Here is a 21757-nt window from a genome sequence, read left to right on the forward strand (position 1 = left end):
TAATGCTCAACTAATAGATAATAAACATGTCTAGTAAATGCCGAATTCAGCAATGTGTTTTTTCCACCTGTTAGCAGCTGCCACCATAGTTTTCCACCATAGTTAGCCCAACTGTGCCTTTATATCAAGAAACTGGTTCAATTAACTTGCACTTGAAACCAGTCACCACGAAAGATAGTGATGCAATGAGGGGAAAGTGTCCCTGCTGTGGCAAAGCCTATCCATAACACTCACAACACTCTGGAAGCCCCTGATGCTCACACAGTCATCGTCTATGTTGGAACACTCAGTGCAGAACAGGGCTGGTTAAACCATTTAAAGATGTGCAGCCGTGGCAACAAGGATGCATTACCTACTTCCTGTTCTTCACGCTTTGTCTTGCATCATAGACCTCTGAAGTTCGCTTACAAAAAGGATCCAAAGCTGCCATCTTCGCCCATATAAGGAGATCCGGATGGGCAAAGATGGTACCTGGATCTCCTCCTATGGGCAAAGGGTCCTTTTTGCAGGCAATCTTCAGGGGTCTATCGATAAGAAGTGGATGAGGGGGCACCATGGGAGTTGTAGGCAATCGTACCTTCACTGCCATGATGGTGCCACTGGGCACGTGCCGCATCTTGGTCACCACGCCGTACGCCCCACGGCCCAGCTCGCCAATCTCCTCCAGGTCATCGGCCTTCACCTCAAAGTTCTGCACAATGACACAGAGAAAAAAGAGAGAGAGAGAGAGAGAGAGAGAGAGAGAGAGAGAGGTAGGGAGGGAGGGAGAGAGAGAATCAGAGAGAGCGTAGGTGACGAGAGGAAGGTGTGAGTGGGTGAACATCAGTAGAAAGTGAGAGTGAGAACGCAAGAGCGAGACAGTGAGTAAGTGACAAGAAAAGGAAGAACGAGTGGAGAGAGAGAGAGAGAGACAGAGAGAGAGAGAGGGAGAGAGAACAGGGAGAGTTAACCCAGACGTCAGATAGGCGTCAGATAGACTCAGCAGTGTGCAGCTGTACAGATCAGCTTCAACTCCCTGGAGGAGAAGAGAGAGAGAAAGATAGATAGAGAGAGAGAGAGACAGATGCACTGAGACAGACTGAAAGGAGGATGAGAGGGAGGAGAGAAACTGAACGTGACTAAGTCTTTCAGCAAATGGACTGGCTTATACACCATACACCTAACCACTGTACCGTAGCTGTAAGAATAAGAATGAGAACCGAAGACTGATGATTAATGTCTACTTATAAAAATAACATATAAAAAACAGTTTAAATTCAATTGGCAAAGCATTAATACAATATAAGTAGTAGTAATAATAAGCCTGAAACGTAAGCATATGATGATGGTACTTAAAATGGCATTCCATAAAATAAAAGAGAAATAAATAAAGAATAAAAACAAATATATAACAATAATAATAATAATAATAATAATAATAATAATAATAATAATAATAATAATAATAACAACAACAACAACAACAACAACAATCTAAATCTGATTTAATCAATTCTCAAATTGTGTTTTAATATTTAGTAATTGAGATTAGTGGAGAGCCCAGGTTGAGAGCCCAAGACCAACGAACCAAAACCTGATGAATGAACAAATCTCTTCGCTCTACCTGCTAATCATTGTGTCAGCAGTGCAAAATCCCAATCAAGTTTACCTTCACCTCAGGAGGGTCAATTTGACAGCAAACAATAACCAATAGGAAAAAAGGCAAGAAATGTTGTTGGCTCTGGTACAAATGGAAAATTCCAGCGATTTGATGAGTTGAAACTAAATATTTTTACAGCCTAAAAAGGCAGTAAATAGCACATTCCTGTCTGTCTGTAATCAGCAACATTCAGTCCAGGCCATAATGTGAAGTCATGCATTCTTTATGGCCTGGGGGGTCACTGAATTTAACCAGGCTTGCAGATAAGGAGAAAAAAGGGAAACGAGAGAAATCTTAAATCTAATGAGTAAATAAATATATAAATGAAATGAATCATTAATTACACGAGAACATTTCTGGAGCATTAAATACTCTGAAACTTGAATCCAAGAATGGACGTACATTTCCATCTAGAAACTGCATCTTATCCACTGATTTTACAAACCATAGTATGATTAAAATAGTATTAAAAACCACAGCACACTCTGTAAAGAGGGAAAAAAAGGACCCTGTAGACCGTTCCCTTACCTTTTCTCCAATCGTCACACAGGCTTTGGAGTCCAAATCTCTGGGAGGTCTGCAAAGGCAACAGTATCACTCCTTAGTTGAGAAAGCACAAGTAATTACCCTCATAATTACAGATTAATCCCATATTAAAAAAATAAAAAAGAGCCGCCTTGGATAATCTCTAATTATGACCCCCCCCCTCTCAAAAAGATGAGAATGAAGATAAGGAGAAGAAAAGAGAGAGAGAGTGAGAGATGAAGAATGAAGACAGAAGAAGTGTGAAAGAGAAAATAAAGAGGATAAATGGAGAGAGAGAGAGAGAGAGAGAGAGAGAGGCAGCTATATTTAAGATATAGCCTACACAGTACCAGATCATTTAATCTCATTGTTACACAAACAAAAATATATGGAGAGGTAGATGGCACTATAGATATAGAGTGATAGATAGAGTGATTGATAGATAGAGTGATGGATAGATAGAGTGATGGATAGATAGAGTGATGGATAGAGAGTGATGGATAGATAGAATGATGGATAGATAGAAGATAGATAGATAGAGATAGATAGATAGAGTGATGGATAGATAGAGTGATGGATAGATAGAGTGATTGATAGGATGGATAGATAGAGTGATTGATAGATAGAGTGATTGATAGATAGAGTGATAGATAGAGTGATGGATAGATAGAGTGATGGATAGAGTGATGGATAGATAGAATGATTGATAGATAGAGTGATAGATAGATAGAGTGATGGATAGAGTGATTGATAGAGTGATGGATAGATAGAGTGATTGATAGCTAGAGTGATTGATAGATAGAGTGATAGATAGAGTGATGGATAGATAGAGTGATGGATAGAGTGATGGATAGATAGAATGATTGATAGATAGAGTGATAGATAGATAGAGTGATGGATAGAGTGATTGATAGAGTGATTGATAGAGTGATTGATGGATAGAGTGATGGATAGAGTGATAGATAGAGTGATGGATAGAGTGATGGATGGATAGAGTGATGGATAGATAGTGATGATAGATAGAGTGATGGATAGATAGAGTGATGGATAGATAGAGTGATGGATAGATAGAGTGATGGATAGATAGTGATGATAGATAGAGTGATGGATAGATGAAGTGACAGAGAGGCGCAGAGGTGGGTGGTAAAGGGTTCTTACGCGGCTGCCGGGGCAGGTTGCTCAAACACCTCCTTAGACAGCCTGAGCGCCGGCTTTGGCTTCTTACCTGCAAACAACACAGAGGGAGTTAGGAACCAGTGGGCAGCACGAGACAAGACTGGACAAGCCAACTACGAGGTTCTTCTCTCTGGAGAAAAGGAGTCTCTCAACAGCAGCACCACAACAATTCTGAAGAATTATTTTGGAACTACCCCAACACCAAAAAAAAAAAAAAAAAACCTGACCCATATCTACACTGAAATTCAGTTTAACAACACAACCACCGAAAGCTGTACAGAAACGAGGCACGTCTCTGGACAAACGGACGAATGAATAGACGGAGGGTTCGCGAGCGCGGTGGTGGTCACTTACGACTGGAGAGTTGCCCAGGCTCCAGCTCCTACTGACGGAGTTCGGGGCACAGCCCCGAGAGAGAGAGAGGGTGGGGACAGGTGGGCACCTCTGGGTGCGTGCTCAGCCCCGTCTGACTCGAGGCCCGGAGCCTCCCAACACCCGCTGGACACACACCTGGTCACGCCCCGACAACAAGCATCTCGCCCCGCCTCTATTGGCACAGCAACAGGAGAGTGGTGGGAAGGGTTGCCGTGGAGACAGACACGGCACGACGCAAGAATGAGGGGAAAGGTGAGAGGAAAGAGATGACCACAAAAAAAAAAAAAAAACACACACAAGGCGGCACGTCAGGGGTGCACCTGGCGGCACGTCAGGGATGCACCTGGCTGAAACTGCCGAGCTCCACGCTTCAGAAGACACTTAAGAGAGCCTGACAGGAGAATCGCAGGACGGAGGAATGTGAACTAACTAATGTGAGTGTGTGTGTAAGCGTGTGGGTGAGAGAGAGAGAGAAGTAAATGACAGAAAGATGAAGTAAGTGTGTGTGTGTGTGTGGTTTCTGTGTGTGTGTGTGCTGAGTGCACATGGTCACGCCCTGTGGACTGGATTCACTCCAATGCTGAATCATCTGAAGCAACAGAGACTATCTCAAGAGTCACCTTCAAGTTATTACCCCCGACACACACACACACACCCACACAAACAAACCCACATGCACACACCCAAAAAAACCCTACAATGGTTAAAGTTACAAATACCATTTGACTATCTACGTCAACACCACCCTCCCACCTCCCACACCCAGTGGTGTAGTCTATGTGATACGCAGGACTACGCAGTATACCCTCTTAAAAAGCATCACCATATCAGTATACTCACTTAAAATAGGCAAGGATACTAACATTTGGGGTTGATCATAGTATATCCACTACAGCTAACTACTACATCACAGTATATCCACTACAGCTAACTAGACTACACCACTGCTCACACCCTTTTGGTTTACTCGCTAGATTAGATGTTCACCAACATTGATTAGCTCTGACAAGCGCTCCCTCACCACCACCCACCCAACCAGCACCACATCCAAATCCATGTCTATGCAAAACACGCGATGAGCGCTGCAAGCAACAGATTGCCTCCCAGGGGCACCACACCTCTGAACAGGTTCTGCACCGCCATGTCTTCCCAAAAAAAAGAAATCACCCGTCCGGCGGAACGCACGCACACACACGCACACACACACACACACACACACACACACACACACACACACACGCACACAAATGAGAGATTTGCATACAAGGCTAGCGAGGTGGCTACACTATGCTCAGGTGTCAAACTTCACATTGCTTTGTTCTAGTGGGGAACTTGGGCTTGGGACCCTTGCACAAAGCGCTGACACAGGCTACAATGGCCGTCAGAAAGCCGACACACACTCTGAAGAGCTACTGAAAAGGGTCGTATTCAGCTGGTCACTTATCTCGGGAGGCACACCCCTAAGTTTGTGCACCGTCAAAAGGCCATGAATCGAGCCGAATTCTATGAATTGGGAATCCTAAATTTGTTTGATGACCATGGTTCCCAACGAGGCACACATCATTAACAGCTGGACAACTTTCATTGACTTGGAGCTTTAGCGTTGTGACGTGAATGCGGTTATATTAGTTCACAATGTGAATTGAGTAATGTGGTGTGACGCTACATTTCAATAAAAAACCTGCCTGCAACATATTAAAAAAATAAACTTGTAAGGGGTGGTGATCATAGCTTCAAGTATGACAAAATACACAATCATCATAAAGTTATTTCTTCATTTACACACAAGGATGACGTTCAATATCAGCAAAGTATTACTTATAATTAGAGTACATTTCTGTGGGGCAGGCAAACAAACTTCATTAAAGTCAAACCACAAAGGAGGTAACTCAGCTTCCTTGAAATGCTAAGAGCAGTTTTGCTCCCTGGAGATCTCACACACACACACACCCACACACACACACAGACAGACAGACACACACACACACATGAGCAACAGGGGCTGTGTGTGCACTGGTATCCAGTCAGCTCTATGCAAATGACTGAATGGGCAGAGGGGGGAGTAGGACGGCATGCAGCTGGATGAAACTGGTGTGTGGCTGCCCGGGGCCCGTTTGGTGAAAACCACTGCATCCAGGCAGCGGCAGTATGTGAAGATTGTGTGTGTGTGTGTGTGTGAGGGCGGGAGAGAGAGAGAGAGAGAAAGCGAGAGAGAGAGTGTTTGTGTGCATCATCGTTTCATAAGCATACAGTATGTGCATATCTAGAGAGTGCAAGTATATGTATGTGATCGTGAACGTAAGTGTTTTAGGGACCTCACAGCTCACAGTGTACGTGAGCTACCCTCACGTAGCCGTCCCTGAGCAGGCTGGAATTCTGCAGGGTCTGCAGACGGCCTGCACAGCGCTGGACAGGTCCAGACATGCTCTGGTGGCGGCAGGCAGGCAGGGTGGTGTCAGCTCAAGCTACCTCAGTGTACTACGCAAGCAGAGCACCCTGACGCAAAAAAAACGGCAGACGCACGCACGCACGCACGCATAGTATACACTTCACCTGAGACGCTCAGCATAGTATAGTATACACTTCACCTGAGACGCTCAGCATAATAGTATTCACTTCACCTGAGACACTCACTTAAAGTTACTGATGAGTACATGCAGTCATAGAAGCACCAGATGCATGGACGCACGCGTGCACACACACACACCTATACACTGGTTTAGATTTCATATGCAAACACTGGCACATACTGCTGGGGAAACTGTCAATTATATGGGGGAGGAATGAGTACACAGACCGTCTGTGTGAAAACACACACACACACACACACACACACACACACACACACACACACACACACACACACACACACACACACACACCACTACATTCAGCAGTAATGCCTCTGAAATCATTCAGTAACCAGTCATCAAAGGCCCGGAATCAGCCCTAAAAATGGTAATCTAACTTCTGCACACCACAATACATCAACAAGTATAAACACACACACATGCACACACACACACGCAACACATGCGCTTTAAACTTGCCGCTGAGCTAAAACAACTTCTGTTCCTATGGCAATAAATGACCAAAACACAAAGCCCCCTGCTCCCCCTATCCCAAGTGAGTAAAAGAGGGGGAGAGAGAGAACGAGAGTGAGAGAGAGAGAGAGAAAAGGGGGGGGCACCAAACCGCACGCCATCAATGGATTATATAACTCAAGTGCATGGCAGGAAAAACAGCCAACGTGTTGCATTGTCTGACCTCAGCCAATAGCGCATGGTTTCAGGAATAACTCCAAGACACCAGCATCAAATATTTTAACAGCTGTAGTGCTGAAGCCCTGTTATTTCTGTCTTTACACACAGGTAACGTTACATTCAACAATTCCATATGACCTTGGAACAATGACTTGGCTCTTTTTGTTTGTTAGCATGTTTTTTTTTTTTTGCTGAGCTAAGCAGCAATGAAAACGGCACAGAACACGTTTTGTTTCCAAAACAGCATTTTTCAACTCTTTTCCGACATAACTAGGTTCTTCCCTGTTTACAGCGGTGCGGTGGTCTTATACTGTATGTAAACCATCAGAAGCCTGGAAGAGATACATAGTTATGAGAAGGAAATGCCAGAATATGCCATTTCTGAGGACACAGTGCCTTCTCTTCGGGGGTGGGGGGTGGTGTGTGTGTGTGTGTGTGTGTGGGGGGTCCAACAGGAAACAAATAAGTGTGTGTCCGGAAGACCTTCAGCGATCATGGGAGAACAGACCCCGTTAATCTGAGGGGCCGCGGTGACCTGGGACGTCCGCCCGTTGCCCTGGCGACTCCCAAGCGTGCGGCGTGCCCCGTTGTCGTCCCTTTCCCGATCCCACCCATGTCCTCGTGGGCTGGAATGCCAACAATGCCGAGCGTTCCTCAATGGAATTTCAGTGAGCCGGAGGAGGAAGGATGAATCAGACCGAGAGAGCGAGGTGGGGGGGGTCAAAAAACATATGGGGGACCGGGGTGGAGAATGTCAAAGGACAAATGATATAAGGAGGTGGGGAGGTGGAGGTGTAGAGAGCAGGAGGGAGAGAGAGAGAGCATGAGAGAGAGGGAGAGAGAGAGAGAGAGAGAGAGAGAGAGAGAGAGAGAGAGAGAGAGGGAGAGAGAGAAGGGAGAAAAATACAGTGACATGGAGAGATGGAAAAAGATGCAGCAGCACACAAGGAAAGAATGCCTGAGTGCGCAAGCAGCAGATCGAGAGAGAGGGAGAGAGAGATATAGAGAGTGTGGGGAGAGAGAGAAAGAGAGAGAGGGAGAGAGAGATATAGAGAGTGTGGGGGGGGAGAGAGAGAAAGAGAGAGAGACAGCATGCAAACTGGAGATGAAAATAGCCCGTCGAGCCCCACGGCTGTTAGGGCTCTTCTGACCGCTCTGGCAGTCTGTGAGATATTCTACACTTCCAAAGATGGCAGATCCTTTGGGCTACAGCTGTTAGGAGGTGAGGAGGGGGGGATTCTTCTCTCCTTTGGGAACGGTGTGGTCACCCCTTGCCCACTGCTCTTCCTGTGGCGGCTGTTCGACTTAGATGACACTCCTCACAAGGGGGGCGGGCATGCCCATCAGGTATCATCTTCGGGGTCATGGCAGAGCACTGCCCTCTTTGCGCCCGCCTTTGCCACACAAAAACACCACTCAGAAACCCCCGATGCACAGTGTGCCAGTTGGGGTATCACTACCAATCGACCAACCCAAGCCCAGATTCATTTGCGACATGGCAATGTTAAGTCAAGTCAGCCGACGCAAGACAAAATCACCAAAACACGATTTCAAAAAGTTGTGCGAATCTGATACGGGCGGGTAGTGCAAAGTGTGAGCATGTACCCAGACTCTGGAAGTACACTCACAGGATGTCCCAGAAAAGCCTGTTGTGTGTTGGGCTTGGCAGAGAGTCCTTCACAGGGCAGTGTTCTGGCATGGGGGTTACTGGTGTGCAAGTGTCTGTCTGTCTGTCTGTCTGTCTGTCTGTCTGTCTGGGAGAGTGTGTGTGAGTGTCTGTTAGTGCCTGTGTGTCTGTGCATGCGTGCATGTGCGTATGTGCGTGCAATACTGTCTATCTGTCTGGGAGTGTGTGAGTGTGTGTTTGTGCGTATGTGTGTGCAACGCTGTTGGGTTACAGGGGGAGAATATCAGTCAGGATTAGATGTCAACCTGTTGACACCCAATCTCTGAATGCACTGACCTTCCCAGACTCCCTGTTTGGGTGTTAAGTGGACTATGTGACATATTTCGTACACGGCAAGAAAAAAACAACCTTCTAGTGTGAGACACGACAATTTTAGACCCCCCACACACACACAAAACAGCAGGTGCTTTGCCGTGGATGTTTCAAGATGGCAGCCACCTGCATGACAAGCTCCCATTAGCAGCTCAGTTAGTGTTCTGGATTCACAGTAGCTATTTTCCCCCGCTTTACAACTGGCCATAAACTAGCCCCGTTGCCAAACATGACCACACCAGGAAGGCACGGAAGACAAGACCACGGAGTGTCTGATCCAGTGCGAGGCAACTGACCTGTGAACATTGCTTATTCGAAACATGCCGGGGAGTGCACACTAGAGCCCCCCCCCTCTCCAAATCTGTTACGCACGCTTACAGTCAAGGCTGTTGGCGGACTGCATTTCAATTTTTCAATATATTTTTTTTATTAACTTGTGGTGATCGTTTTTGGACAGGAAGCACTCGTCACTGGAGAGTGCCTACTTCCTGTGTACACCCGTCTCTCGGTTAGAATGAGCGTGTGCGGGGGGGGGGGTAAGAGTGGGAGTCCCATTCGCACGGCACTTAAGTATCAAATGCACCTCTCAAAGTCAGGCGGGGGATGATGGCAACAGTGAGCTATTTATTGCGTGCAGCGGAGGCTGCCGCAGCGACGAACACCCCCACCACCCCGGAAACAGAGTGCGCGTCGCTGGACTGAGCCCCCTGGACTCGCTGACACACTATTAACTTGGGAACCGCAGCCGTCGGGTGTGTGTGTGCGTGTGCGTTATTGTGCATGCAGAGGGGGGCCCATGGATTTCAGTTTAAGTAGGGCACCGTGCGAGAGGGAAGACAGGAAGATAAAATGAGAGAGAGAGAGATGGAGAGAGAGGGGGGGAGAAGGAGAGAGAGAGCGGATGGCAACATAAAAAGGCAATTCATCTTTCGGCTCTTCCGGCTGCAAGGAAGGAGGACTGTGAGAACCGGGAGTTGCTGAGCGCTATCGCTGTCAGACGTGCAGCCAGGGCCCTGCTCCCCCCAACCCCAACCTTCCACCCACCCCCCCCCAGGCCAGGGTGCCCTCTGTACACTGGTAGTAGCCCACAGCCCAGCAGAATGTACAGGTGTCTTTGGGGAACGAAGATCTGAAGCCTATGTGAAAGTCGACTGCTGCGAGTGGATTTATGCTCTTCTCATCTTCCGTCTTGCACTCCAAAGCCTTCCTCTCCCTCCCTCCCTCCCTCCCTCTCTGTCTCCCTCCCCCTCTTGGGACTTACGTTCTGCTGGGGCCTCTTAACACCCTCGCGCACGTCCCCACCTCTGTCCACATGCAGTATATTACCCTGCACAACTCCTGACTGCCTGCCTGCCTGGCTACCTATCTGTCCGCCCGCCCCACCAACTGACTTGAGGGGTAGAAGCATCCCGTCTGCCGGACATAGGCTCGGCAGTGCTTGCTTCGTCTTGCCATTAGTTGAGCGTTCGCTTAAAACACAGGGAAGGTCAGGCATTATTACAGCTCTCTAATGTGAAAGAGATACACAGTGAGATAAAAGAGAGTGCAAGAGAAAAAGAGAGGAAAAGAGAGAGAGAGAGAGAGAGAGAGAGAGAGAGAGAGAGAGAGAGAGAGAGAGAGGGTGCATCCACTGGATCACCAGCCGAAGTGTGTGCCAAACATTTCTGCTGTTACTGCAGCAGAAAACACTATATGGGGCTGGAAGGCCGACAACAATTGGACCCCCCAGAGCAGCAGATTTAGGAATCTGAGATCGGGAGGGGCCATTTGCATGCAAACCAGGCGCACGCGCGCGAGCATGAGGTCAGGGGGCCACCACGCCACGAGGAGAGTGGGCAACTGCGAGGTAGCAGTCAGGCAATACACATCGGGCCTGTTGAACAGTGCACAGAATCCCAAAAAATCCCAAAATGGCACACATTATGTCCTACAGTTCCCCACAAGCAAAAATAAAAACAAACAAAAAACATGCACAGAGAACATGACAAATAAAGAACACAAGGAACACTTATCCATTAAAATCAGATCTGTTCACGTCGGAAACATCAATTTGTTATGGCCAATTTCAGAGTTTCTGGGCATGTAATCATTTTCAGATAATTTGGCAAGGCCTCCTGATCATGGCTCTAAACTGGGACGAAGTGCACCACTGGATTGGATACAAAATGACTTTGCACTTCCAGATTTTAACACAATGTGTCCAGGGGTCTGTGGTTACACCATAATCTTACCAGGACTCGAAACTGACATGCGTTTGCACTTCTGCAATCGCCATCGCCAGGTTGACGGAAGTCCCCTGCACACTGTGTAAACACAGCATTCGTCCAGCTATGTCCACGCCCTAAACAACAATGTTTTACATGGGTTCCTGCGCGCTGTTCGTGAGAGGGGACCTCGGGCAAACTTTGAGTTCAACAATTACAGGTGTGTCACCTGTGGTCTCCTCTCGGACACAAAACAGCCAGGGCTATCGCTGAGCTTAAATGCTACCACGACTGTCCACCCATAATAAGGACAAACTTCCTCCACTGGGCGAGTTCTTTATACCATATTTACTTGTTAGGAGACATGGTTACCGTGTGGACTGGCATGTCCTGTAGCCGTATCAAATAGCTATAGCTACCAGAGGCCGAACAGTGCGTGGTTAAGATTCATAAGCACTGTTACGTCAATTAGGCCTGTGGTGCGAAAAAACACTTAGGAATACTGCAAGCACAGCAAGTTGCGCAAGAATAAAATTGTATACCACACACACATCTTAAGTATGAGAAGCGTGAATTCCGCTCCTTAATAATATGTCACCAAGCTACGTAGTCACACGCAGTGCTCCGATCGCGTGCTTTTGGTGAAAAGGACACACGATTGGTGCTGGTTGGCAGCGATTTCGCTTTCCAAGGTCTATGTTAGGAGGGTCCTTTTCAACTGACGATTGCTCTGTTCCTTGAACTGTTTGTCACCAGACGTTCGCAACAACCCTATATTTAGCTTTTTATTTTTGCAACTTATACCCGCGTATTGCACCATGAACAAAGCTAAGTTGACAAAGCATCTTAATAATTTTCCATTGCGTGCAGTGACACTGAAACTGCAACTAATAAAAATGTCAGAACTTCGGCGTAATTTTCCAGCGGCGTTTTCTTGATAGTGTGCAACTGGACGTGGGGTCATGTCATGTTTCTCCGGCAACGACGTAGTCACGATTGACGAGCAAACTTTACACCAAAAAAACACGCACCTTGTTTGCAAAATACAAGGAATTGACGAATGCATAATCACAATTTTGCACAATCGACACAGAACTACAGGGCTATATTTTGCTCTGAAATGTTCTTTTCTGCAAAGAGGACCATGTTGGCATTGCACAATCGAATTTCGCTGCTTCGTAGCTCCCGAAGCCGCAAAGACGGTGAAATAGCTTTCTCAACAATCCGGGTTGAACAAGAATGCAAATAACGTCTAGCATATATGTACAACTCCAGGGAGCATCGTCTCACCAGGAACTCTGCAAACGGAGAGATCTCCTTTATACAGGAAATGCAACTGACCCTTTCAAACCATCAAACTTTGAAATGCATTGGGCGAGCCTATCCTGCAGTAATGCACTTTGCAAAGAATGCAGCACCGACTGCATTTCAGCGGGATTGCACAGATCGCGTTAATATACTTACCTCCCTTAGACATTTCCCCTTTGCTGTTGTGGGGGGGAGGGGAAGCACAAAAGACTCTGCCTTCTCTCTCACTCCCTCCCTCCATCTCCCTCGCGCTGGAGCTTCAGCGGGCTTGCTTTGCAACAAAGGTGCAAAACCCAAGCCCGGATTCGCATGCACTTGGGCTATTTAGACGTGTGGTCCGATTGCTTCCGTGCAAAGAATGAAATTCGAATTGCACACCGTGCAAATCTGCCTGGAAACGGGGGATTTTTTGCAATTGCTCTGCAAAGAAAGCTCAGCAGCCCTTACATGATGGGCCAAGGCTAGCAGCTGAGAGCTCCTAACTTGGATCAGTGTGAGTCCCTGCGAGCTAACGTTCTTCCTGCACGACGCGCAAAGGACAATGGGATTCGTAGTCTTTGAAGGTCGGCTTACACCATCATTGCGTTTCGAACTTGATTCCTTCATTGATGAAAGATAAGGTCGAAGAGTGATAAAGAACGTGTGTATGTGTTGTAATATTATCTAAATCACAATGAACAACAATAGTTGTATTAGCTTATTTTATTGCAGTCTGAAATTATGGTACAGCAACACAGACACATCTGGAACAAAACATCCATAATTCAATTATACTTTATTAAAAAAATCCATATTTGGTCATTATCTATTTTGTCTGATTTGCTATCTCTCAAAAGTAAAAAAAAAGGTTGACAATTGACATAGACATGTAGGGAGGCCATTTGTGCATTCATCATCTAAAACTAAACCTAGCCTACTTCTAATTTGTAAACATATGGAAAATATGACACGTTATTCAATTAATAAAGCATGAAATGTAATCCGCATAGAGATATTATAAAACATAGCACCTAGAACCATAATTGTCAAAGTTAGTCTCAACATAAAATAAGTTGTGGCCTATAGGCCTGTATGGCTGGGCTATCACTGGCAGTGTGTTTCACTGGCTATAAACTGTCAGTCTACTGTAGTGTGTATCAGGCTACTTGATTTACTATCAATTTTGGCTCAACATTAATGAATCCACCAACCAGCCCATTTTAAATCTTTGGGTGAATCACTTTGTGTTTGGAATAGGGGTGGGGTGGGGCGTATTGAATACATGGTTATTATTTTGTGTTACAATTGAGTGTCCCTTTTTCAGAAATGAACAATTTTGTGATATGAGTGTCATACCTATTGAGGAACAATGTTATTACTAACCAAACTAGGCCACCGTGGGTGGAGATTTGGGTTGCATTGTGTTGAGTTGGGCAATGTGGGGCGTGCGGTGTGGTGTGGTGTGGTGTGAATCAGTGACTGGTCACTGCTTGGGTGCGATGAGGCTTTGGTAGAGCGGCTTGACGATGATGTGCAGATGGAGTGAGCCATTGGTGAGGTACTCAGAGCTGCGGCGTTGGAGATCGGTGCCGGCCAGGAAGTCGCCGATCTCCTCCGTGCTCTGGTGGAAGTTGTAGACGTGGCGCACCACCATTTTCCCCTGCCACCGCACCACCACCAGCAGCGTCTTCTGGAAGCTCACGCCGGCCATGTCGGCGCTGGACGTTGCCGGGGTGACGATGATGCGCGGACGTCCGACGTCAGGCCTCGGCGGTGGCTGCATGGAGCCCTGCTCGCCGAACGCCGGCCGCAGGCTCAGTGGCAGCCAGCGCGGCGAGAAGAGCGCGTTCCAGGTGACGCGCTTGCCCGCGTCGTGTCCGCTGGGGCCCAGCTGCGTCTGGAAGCTGGCGCTGCGGTCATCGCGCCGGGTTGCTGATGACCCATGGCGCGCCCCATGCCGACGCCAGGTAGTTGCGCGGCGTGAACAGGCTGCAGTTGACGTCGAAGAACTTGGCCAGCTGCAGCGGCGACGCCGAGTGGAACTGATAGGACATGTAGAGCAGGTCGCGCACCGACTCGCCGTAGCGGCGGAGGGCCCGCGACTCCCGCTGCAGCTGGAAGAGCTCGCGCGGTGCCATCATGGCGTAGCGGATCGAGCGCAGCGCGTTCTCAGCGGTCAGCCCATCCGGCTTCTGCCTCGCCAGCCAGGTCTCCACGGCCTCGAACAGCTCCAGCTCGCTCTGCAGCACCAGGTCAGAGCGCTGCAGCAGAGTCAACAGCAAGGGGGCGCTCACGCTCGGCCACTCGCGGCTGCGCAGCACCGACGACAGGTTCCACGTCAGGTACTGCAGGCAGCTGTCACGCGAGTCACCGCCGCCTGAGCCGGGCGCATTGCGTACCAGCTGATCAGCAAGGCCGCTCTTGCGCCGGAGGGTCGCCCGCCAGGTTCTCGCTCATGTACTGGCTCAGGCCCTGCCGCAGGACCGTCACGTTGTACTTGGTGGCCAGGCGATGCAAGGTGGTGGCCTGGTCCACACGGACAGCGATCTCACCGCAGTACAGGTATCTGGACAGGGGCAGCAGAAGAGGGGAGGAGAGTGGACATTACTAACCTGGACAAACCACACTCTGAGGAAGGCCTAGAGGGCTGAAACTGGTTGCCGATTTTACTTGTATAACTTTATCCTTGTCTCCATGTAAGTGTGCCTGAAGTCAGCCAAGAAGCCTTGTTGGTTCAACATTACTATTAATCTACCATTATAGTAGGCTACTGTATCACAGTGGCTATACGACTAGTCTAAAGTACGAAAATACTTCGATAATATATTTAGATAATAGAAATTATTATAGGATAAAGGATAACAGCATTATAATAGCATATAGTATATAGTGTGAGTCTGGAGTGGGATAATGCAAGCCACATTATTTATAATATATTTATATTTAGCAATACCTTCTACCATTCTCTTATCAGGATCAGTATCTGTAGTAGTGCAGTAGTTTAATGCTATTATTAGTAAATGTCCTGAGTGGCTAAATCAAAACAATGTTACTAATCAGAATCTTCTCACATTAGTAAGCATGACTAAGGAGTGAAATCAACTGCATAAAAGCACAATCATTACAGAGAACAAGATGGCCGCTGGCTCTGGTGAAGATTTGGTCTTTATCTGGAAATCAACTGAATCAGAGTCAGCAGGAAGTCATTCTGTCAGTCTGAAACTGTCAGGGGAACCATTCACTTCTAGTTACATAAGGTAGGCTGTGAGAGCAGATCACCAGAGCTGGCAGCTCTAGATCTTGAGTGAGTGCTTCTCAGTCTCCTGCACCATCTGATCAACAGTACTGCATACATACATACAACATGCCAACATGCATACATACATAAATATATAACTGTACATGTATACATAAATATATATATATATATATATATATATATATATATATATATATATATATACAGTAGATATACTGTAGATATACTGTACATACTGTATATACATACATACAATTATGTATATATGTATGTGCAGTATGTTCTGCACATACACACATATATTCATAAATACAGACAAATAGACACACATAGTAACATACATACACACATATATCAGAATACACATACATGCATGATTATAAGTGTAAATATGAGTGCAGTTTTATTATGTTGACACAATGTTGCATCGTCGAGCAGGTCACTTTTACTATTGCTTTTACTATTGCTGCTGTCAAGACAAATCCGCCTCTGCTCTATTTGTCTCTTGACACCACCAGCCAGTTGGAGCACCACGTGCAGGTCACAGCGGGTCACTGTGAATGGAAATGTCATACGTGTGATCTGGGGGCTGGCGTCCCATGGTTCCTTTCTGTGTCCCTGGCCTCTTTATTCTGCTCCTGTTGGCCCACTCGCTCCGCACCTGACGACCCAGGTGCCCACTCCTATTCTAAGCATGCACCGAGTGTCTGAAAAGGGCTCTATAAATAAAATGGAGTATTTTTGTAATGAATGTGTGTCTATCACATAAGGCGCAGACCAACAGCGTGAAATGCAGTGTGTTGACCTGATATGAACCCCCCTCCCCCCCCACACACACACACACACACACACACACACACACACACACACACACACACACACACCGGATTGCACAGCGTTTACGGTTGGGCCATATTGCGGTGCTATTTTGGGTGCTTTATTCAGCATCAAAGGAACAGTGTTGTTTCCTACAAAGGCGAGAGGCAAGATTCTTTTATATGCCTTCAACAAACCACATCACATGGCCGTTCTTCTGATTTCATGTCAAGTGCATTACTTTTCTCCTCGAACATGATGTCACTGTCCCCCTATGCTGTTACTAATAAATGTAATTTGCACCCTAATAAGGTTCACAGTGATCAATATGTGCTGTGCCTCTATCTCTGGCAGACTGCAAGTACTGTACATTGATCTGCCTGGGTACTGGAGCACTAGGCTGGTGTTTCCAATTTTGTCCACTAGAGGGCGGCATTTTCCATACCACAGAGGCCTTCATGCTGCCAACTCTGCTACTGTAAGGACATGTGATTTGGCATCAGTTCATAGCACCTGATGGAGCCAATGTAACGTGAGATATAAACAAGAGAGTCTTGTTTCTTTTAGAGCATGGGTGGTGACTGGGTGGAATATATAGACGTGTATGTATGATCACTATATTGTCACAAATGTACTTCACAACTTTGTATACCAACAGACATTGTTGTCCTGTCCTGTTTAAGGGAATATGTGATACTTTTCCATGTACCACTCTCTCTCTCTCTCTCTCTCTCTCTCTCTCTCTCTCTCTCCTTTTCTTCTCTCTATGCCCTTTCTATTCTCTGCTTTTTTATCCTCTGTAATCCTTATTTGACAACCCATAAGTCTCTCCCTCATCCCCCTATTTTTCTCACAGTCATGTCTTTCTTTTTCTCCCCCCCTTCACTCTCTTTCTTCCCTGCTACAAAGCACACACACACACACACATGCACATACACACACGCACATGCACATACACACACACACACACACACACACACACACACACACATGCACGCACGCACACACACACGCACACACACACACACACACACTCCTCTCTCTCTCCCTCACTCCCTTTGCTGCCCTCACACTTGCCTCTCCTTTCACATTTTTTTAATTACCTCTTCACCTAAATCCAGAGGACTACAGTAGTCTGCCACCTCCTCAATTTCTACCTCTCTCTCTCTCTCTCTCTCTCTCTCTCTCTCTCTCTCTCTCTCTCTTCTCTCCTGATGAAAAACCGACTACACTGTCCTGGATGACCAGCAAGTGGCCGATAGAATCCCTTTCCCACCTTCCTCCTCCTCTCTCTCTCTCTCTCTCTCTCTCTCTCTCTCTCTCTCTCTCTCCCCCTCTCTCTTTGCCCATTCTAGCCGTATCTCACCTGATGAACTTGTCGAAGACGGCCACACTCTCAGCGCTCTCCGTGATCACCAGTGTGTCACTCCCAGCAGCAGCACCACCCGCGGTGCTGTTCTCCAGCATCTCCTGGAAGACGGAGCTCTGCAGCGCCAGCACCAGGCGGTGGGCCTGGATCTCGCGCACATCGGCCGCGCCGGCCGCCTCCAGCCGCAGCGTCACGTCGCTGCCGTTGCCTTGCTCAAACAGCTCGGCCAGACGCAAGACCAGCTTCACCGAGTGGTCAATGCCGAAGGCCACGCCGTTGCCGTTACCGTTGCTGTTACCGTTGATGATGATGACGTCCGGCAAGCCGTCTCCTGCAGTTACGAATAAGAAATAGCAGAGAGAGAGAGAGAGAGTTAGAGTGGCAGATAGAGAAAGAGACAGAAAGAGAGAAAGATAGAGAGAAAGAGAGTTTGAGATGGGGAGAAGACAAGAGGTAGATTCTTCAATATAGAACATGGGAGAGTGGGGTGTGCTGGCTGCATGAATATGAAGCAAAGAGGACCCCTTACTCTACTTATTATTTAAAAAAGGACAGCATGCTCAAATGCTCTGTCCAATGAGAAAGTAAAGTGTACACAATTGACTCCAAGTGAGCACCAATTGAGCCATTGGTAAGGAAGGAAAAAGACAGGAAGTGGAGAGAGAGAATGAATGAAAAGAGGAAGCTGTTGGGTGACTGACTTCAAGCAGGAAGGAATGAACCAAGAAGATGGAATGGATGATGCAAGAGGGGGTGGGTGAAATGAGATGCTGAGTGACAGATGGAAGGAAACAAAGACCTGAGGAGGTATGGGGAAAGAGAGAGAGAGGGAGAGATAAAAGCAATAAGAGGTGGGGATGAGAGTGGGAGGGAGAGAGAGAGAGATGAGAAAGAGAGAGAGATGGAGAGAGAGAGAGTGGGATGGTGAGGTGGGTGAAAGTGAAAGAGAAACATGAGAGATGAAAATGGAGCCAACAGTGATGGAGAGAGGGATAGAGAGAGGGATGGGGAGGGATGGAGAGAGGGATGGGGAGGGATGGAGAGAGAGGGATGGGTTGAGCTATTATAGACATTAAGACATCAAAGATGAGGTACAAAAAAGAAGACAATTAAAAAAAGAGGAAACAAGAATAGATATATGTCGAACAGGATGCTTAGGAACAGTGGGCACAGATGTCTGAAATCAAGAAAAAAAGACACCCCCAAAATCAGGGCGAAAAAGAGGAAACAAGAATAGATGGGTAAGGATGCTAAGGAATGGTGAGTACAGATGTCTAAAATTAGAGGACTGACTCAGATGCCATGGGTCAGATGTATCGATCAGGCAGATTCTTTTTACACAGCCACTGTTTTCCGGACAGCTTTTCTTCCGCCTGCAGGCTTTAATTAAAGCCTTCGACTGGAAATTAATTTGGCTGCTTAATTATGTAGGTTAATAGACCTTCAGTAATTAGCACATCGATGATACCAGTATATCCATAGAGTTGTCTACATAGGGTATATAAGTATAAGTATATATACTCTTTTAGGGTTGCCTTTCATGCACAGCCTATATGGATGTTCCTCCACAGGGACTCATTTTTAAAGTAAACTCGAGTCTTGCTAATGTAAAACTCTAGATATGACACCTTCCCATAAATTTGTATGAGCCCAAAGTAGTACTGGTCAAAATTTGACTGCATTGTGTGAGTGTGTGTGTGTGCATGTATGTGAGAGAGAGAGAGAGCGAGAGAGAGAGAGAGAGTTAAGTATAACTCTATGTAAATAATTGAGACTGGACAAAATTAGCCTATATCATGTAGCATCACAGGGCACTTCAGAGATAAAGCCTATTCTACCAGCACTCCTGCTATATGGACAGCAGTGCACAACATCTGTTCACGAATATAGAACTCCACAAAATGAACTACAAAACTAAAACACTACAAAATAAACCAGCATTTTCATTTGCCAGCACCCCATGTCTGTGAAGACATTTCATGCAATGTCAGGATCCTGATTACCTTGCCCTATCTGTCACCCCAAGTGAGGAATTCCCTGCATGTATCCAGTCACTATCATCCTCCATACCTGCCGCTCTCAGCGGCTGGGCGTGCCCAGGCAGGTCACCCCTCACCTGGGCAGAGAGGACGGCAGAGCAGCCTTACCTTCCCCAGACATCCGTTGGGCCAGACATGCAGCACTCCACAGGACCACTGGCCACAACAGCCCACAGAGTCGCTGCCCCAGCACTTCAAACATCTTTCCTCTTCTCTCCTCTTCTCTTCTCTCCTCTTCTCTTCTCTTCTCTTCTCTTCTGCTCTCTTCCACTTGTTTTTAATTCACTCTTCCACTTCAATTCCTCTCTGGTGTGTCTTTCCACCTGCTCCTCCGATTACGCTTGATTTCCCTCTTTCTCTTCCTCGTCCTCCTCTTCCTTCTTAGCTTCCGAGAAGTCTTCAAAGCCCTCCAAGTGTGTGTGTGTGTGTGTCTGTCTGTCTATCTGGTGTGTGTACTGCACTAGTGTGCTGTGTGGTAGTTGGTTCTGTTGGGGCTGGAAGGGTGACAGCTGCATTTAGGGCAGTGGGATCTTATGGGACACAACTGGCCCTGATGATACCCCATTGATTGGTGCTCAGCTGTAGAAGCGTATGTGTGTGTGTGTGTGTGTGTGTTTCTATGTTTGGGGGTGGGGGGGGTTGCTATGACAATTGCTTGGGATTTCTGGACCTAAGTGTATTTGAGTGTGTGTTTGTGTGTGTGTGTGTATGTGTGTATGTGTGTGTGCATGTGTGCATTTGTGCATAAGCACTGGCCAATGTTAATGATCTCTCACTGTGAGCAGTGATCAAAACATTGATGTGGGGTACTGCAACTGACACTCTATTCAGATCAGCTGGCTGACATCCACACGGGGACAACTTATAGAAGAACTGACAGCAGCCTATCATATGCATCCCCTCTCTCTCTCCCTCTGTGTGTGTGTGTGCATCTGTGTGTGTGTGTATGCATCAGCGTGCATACCGTCTCAGTTAGCTTTAGGTCTGGCGTTAATCCTTTGGGTTAATATGCACGCCTCAGGAAACTCTGGATGACCACAAACCCGGAGGCAAGAGCCCATTTAATTAGAAATGGCAAAGGCCAAAAATCAATCGCCCATCACCCTGATAGGTGTCCCACATGTGTGCAAGTGTGAATCACACCTCTGAAAAGAAATCGTGCGATGTGTGTGTGTGTGTGCGCGCACGTGTGCGTGTATGTGTGTGTCCACACCAGTCTGATGCGCACGTGAACTACAACATCTATCAAGCTTCAGGATTAAAATAGACACGACACGACCATCAGTAATCAATATCAGTAACTTTAATTACCAATAAACTAACTTCAGACTAGAGAATGTCCCTTTGATTTCCGCATTGACCTCATTATTGTGTGAAGTGTGTGTGTGTGTGTGTATGTGTGTGGGGGTGTGTGTGTGTGTGTGTGTGTGTGTGTGTGTAAGAGAGAGTGTGTGTGAGTGTGTATTTGTGTGGGGAGTGTGTGTGTGTGTGTGTGTGTGTGTGTGTGTGTGTGTGTGTGTACGTGAGCGCCTGTGTGTGTGTGCATGTGTGTGTGTGAGAGCCAGATCTCAGCAGATGGGCAGCCTCAGTCACGAGCGCGAGCGGTCAGTCAATGCTGACCCATGTCTGGCCGGCCAGTAGTAGCATTGATCTTGCGTGATGGAAAGACCAGCGCTAGTGATACAGTAACCCCGATGGTGGCACCGCACGTTTCCTTTCTGTGTCAGTGAGGGACCGTGAGGGAGGGGCTGGGGTGACGGAGTGCATATGCCGGTGATACACACACAGACAGTGGTCTAGTGCTTG

The 21757-nt window shown here is 47.0% G+C and overlaps 2 protein-coding genes across 2 annotated transcripts in view; both read right to left on the bottom strand.

Moving 5' to 3' along the window:
• Nucleotides 1-13001, bottom strand: part of map2k6 (mitogen-activated protein kinase kinase 6) — a 28941-nt gene extending 15940 nt beyond the window's left edge. The window contains exons 1-4 of the mRNA XM_048233816.1: nucleotides 12646-13001; nucleotides 3323-3389; nucleotides 2168-2216; nucleotides 578-691 (exon numbers count right to left, since the gene is read on the bottom strand). Of these exons, the coding sequence (XP_048089773.1) occupies nucleotides 578-691; nucleotides 2168-2216; nucleotides 3323-3389; nucleotides 12646-12730 (315 nt within the window). The 5' untranslated portion in view covers nucleotides 12731-13001. The remainder of the gene's footprint in view (nucleotides 1-577; nucleotides 692-2167; nucleotides 2217-3322; nucleotides 3390-12645) is intronic.
• A 291-nt stretch (nucleotides 13002-13292) lies between these two features.
• btbd17a (BTB (POZ) domain containing 17a) lies at nucleotides 13293-20379 on the bottom strand. Its single transcript, XM_048232455.1, is given in 5 exon segments — nucleotides 13293-14393; nucleotides 14395-14888; nucleotides 14890-15034; nucleotides 17910-18243; nucleotides 20060-20379. Coding segments are annotated over 5 exon segments (1509 nt in total). The 5' UTR covers nucleotides 20154-20379; the 3' UTR covers nucleotides 13293-13951.
• Between the last annotated feature and the right edge of the window lie 1378 nt (nucleotides 20380-21757).

This window comes from Alosa alosa, chromosome 22, assembly GCF_017589495.1.
Source record: "Alosa alosa isolate M-15738 ecotype Scorff River chromosome 22, AALO_Geno_1.1, whole genome shotgun sequence".
In the NCBI taxonomy this organism is placed as follows: Eukaryota; Metazoa; Chordata; class Actinopteri; order Clupeiformes; family Clupeidae; genus Alosa; species Alosa alosa.